Here is a 3,057-nt window from a genome sequence, read left to right as displayed (position 1 = left end):
CTTTCCAACAATTCACTAAAAATGTTTTTATGAAGTATTCTATTTTATGTTCTTATGAAGTATTCTAATTTGTTGAGATTGTGAATTGGTGGGTTTTTGTTAAATGTGAGCCAAAATCATCACAATTAAAAGAACCAAAGACTTAAACTACTTCAGTCTGTGTGCATTGAATTTATTTAATACACGAGTTTCACAATTTGAGTTGAATTACTGAAATAAATGAACTTTTCCATGACATTCTAATTTATTGAGATGCACCTGTATATAACACTTAATATTTAATCATTTTTAATTGCATTTAATATTCAAATTATAATTACATGTATTACATTTTTATTTTACTAAATAATTTACATTTAATTCATTAATTAATGTAACTAATTAATTTGTTAAATTACATACAATAAGAATAGTAATATAATAGTAATTAATATTTAATCAAAAAATGAATTCATGAAATATATATATACAGTGGGTACGGAAAGTATTCAGACCCCCTATATATATATATATATATACATATATAGGATTATAAAGTAGTATATTAGAAGTATCAACAGTAATAATATTAATTTAAATTAATTTTTAAATATTTATTTTTAATTCATACAAAGAAGATCAAGAAAAGCTCAGTTTCTTAAAATCTGACACTTCAGTTCATGTACATCAACTTGATGAATTCACAGCCACTGACCCAGTTTTTCTGTTTGGCTAAACCTTTACACGGTATGTAGACTAATACGTTTCTCTTGATGACACAGTGGATTTATTAGGCTTACATCTTGAGATCTCTCTGAAGCATCTTGAGATCAGTGAAAAGCCCTTGTGTCTTCATTTTCTGTATTCTCGGCCCAGAGCTAATCAGCTTTCTTTCAACAACACAGGCTTGTGCCTAAAATAGATGCCCTTCTTCAAACCCGGGGCACTTTACTCGGTTTCCCAGCCTGAAATACGGCCCTTGTGTGTCAGGTTGATTTTGGCTCAATTAAGGCTGTCTGTCATTTAAAGCAACTTCTGCTAATTGCTGATTTGCTCAGCTGAAGTGATTATGCTGAAAGAGACATTTTCAAGAGAAAGAGAGTGCGCGTTTTGTTTTGAGTTTAAGGATGAAACTTCTTGTTTTGATGGATGCGGATTAAAAATAACTCACTTTTATCTCTGGAGCACATTAAGGTCTCTGACTTCAGCGTGCATCATCCTTATGTGATGCAACCATTTACAGTTTACCTGAACACTGCATCCTATTCACAGGTCATTGTTTTGTCCTCATTGAAAGCAAAACGCTGTTTGATGCAGTAGAATTACAGCCAACCGGACAAAAACTGTTAGTGATTAAATCACCTGAAATTGCTGTTTCTCTGTTTTCTTGCTGATGTTTCCTTTTTAAAACAAACTTTTAAGATGTTCATTAATACCCAGCTAACAGGCAAGGTTCTCAGAATTTCTCAAAGTTATGAACAAACGGTTTTCCAGTAACGTTAATAGAATGTTCGTTCAATCTTTACAGTATCTGATCTTTAATCATTCTCAAAACGTCAGCACAAAAACATTATTTATACATCATTCATGGAATGTTTTTTTCTGAAATGTTTCAGTTGGATGTTCGTCTAATGTGTTTTAAATGTTACCATTTGTTTTAGAATGTTCAGAGAACATTCAAAAGTAACATTTCCATGATGTTTCAAAAATGATCAAATGGAATGTTCCCTAAACGTTCGGATAACCAACCTTTCAAAACATTTCAGAACATGAGAAGTAACGTCTTTGTAACATTATCAAAACATTCTCAGAACATATTTTTGTTAGCTGGGTAGCAGATCAAATTTTCTCCTGTTTTTCTCTTCGTTTAGTTTGTGAAGAGTATCGGTTTGAACAGAAAGCCCTTCCAACTGATCGGCACGTCCATGGGAGGAAACGTGGCTGGAGTTTATGCCTCCCGTCACCCGTCTGATCTGTGCGGCGTCACGCTCATCTGTCCAGCAGGTCTGTTCTTCTTGTGTTTCTGACCGTCTCATGCCTCTTCAGCAGCACAATCATCCTGTAATAGCTCATCAGCAACACTTCAACATTTGGAGTAAATGACCCATTCCCTAGCAATGTCTGGAATCAGTGTATTTCAGAAGGTTACTTCTGAAACTGGGTTATTATAGTTAAGTAAAGCTAAAACAAATCAAAAATATTACTTTAAAATAAACACTAACTGAAATAAAATGTAAAAAATACATACGAAAACACTTAAACCTATTTTATTTTAGCTACTTGCCAAAGCAACATTTGACATTTTCATTTAGTTTAACTTGACTAAAAAAACTTAAAATTAAAACTGAATGAATAAAATAAAATAAAATCTATATAAATATAAATTAAAACAATAACTAATGTCAAAAACACACAACAAAATTACTAAAACTTTAAATTTAAAATGAAAATGGAAAATATGAAAATATTTTTAAATTAGAATAGTATCACAGTGATACTAAAATAACACTGTTCTTATTTTCCAACCTCATGCCTGCATTAATATCCCATGACATGTACTTTGTACCAAGGAAAAAATGTTGATGAGGCCAGTGTAAGTGAAAACAATAAAATACTGATAAAGAATGTAAGAGGTTACTTGATTGTGACTTTCTTGATTAAATAAGATGTCAGGTAGATAAAAACATTATTTTCAAAAGTCACAGAATAGATCATGAGCAACAAAAACAAATTCTGCATTTTCCCCTCAAAATACATAAACCATTTTAAAACAAAATTGATATAGTTTGCATGACATTACAAAACTATATATGACCCTGGGCCACAAAAGCAGTCTTAAAGGCACAATATGTAATTTTCGCCGCTAGAGGGCGCGTATTCAAAATAAACAAAGAAACAAAGGCGTAGTTTGATGAGGCTGTGTCGCTGGGGTATATTTGTAGCAATAGCCAAAAAAATATTGTATGGGTCAAAATTATTAAAAATATATTATATATATTAATATTATATATTATTATATATTTTTTTAATGCCAAAAATCATTAGGATATTAAGTAAAGATCATGTTCCATGAAGATA

The 3,057-nt window shown here is 31.1% G+C and overlaps 1 protein-coding gene across 1 annotated transcript in view; it reads left to right on the top strand.

The window, feature by feature from the left end:
* Positions 1 to 3,057, top strand: part of abhd6a (abhydrolase domain containing 6, acylglycerol lipase a) — an 11,573-nt gene that overhangs the window by 4,729 nt on the left and 3,787 nt on the right. Inside the window, exon 5 of the mRNA XM_016518362.1 lies at positions 1,851 to 1,983. Coding sequence (XP_016373848.1) covers positions 1,851 to 1,983 — 133 coding nt within the window. The remainder of the gene's footprint in view (positions 1 to 1,850; positions 1,984 to 3,057) is intronic.

Source organism: Sinocyclocheilus rhinocerous, unplaced genomic scaffold (genome assembly GCF_001515625.1).
Source record: "Sinocyclocheilus rhinocerous isolate Xijiao unplaced genomic scaffold, SAMN03320098_v1.1 scaffold147, whole genome shotgun sequence".
Lineage (NCBI taxonomy): Eukaryota > Metazoa > Chordata > Actinopteri > Cypriniformes > Cyprinidae > Sinocyclocheilus > Sinocyclocheilus rhinocerous.
The sequence above is the reverse complement of the archived record's forward strand: the minus strand, read 5'-3'. Positions and strand labels throughout refer to the sequence as shown.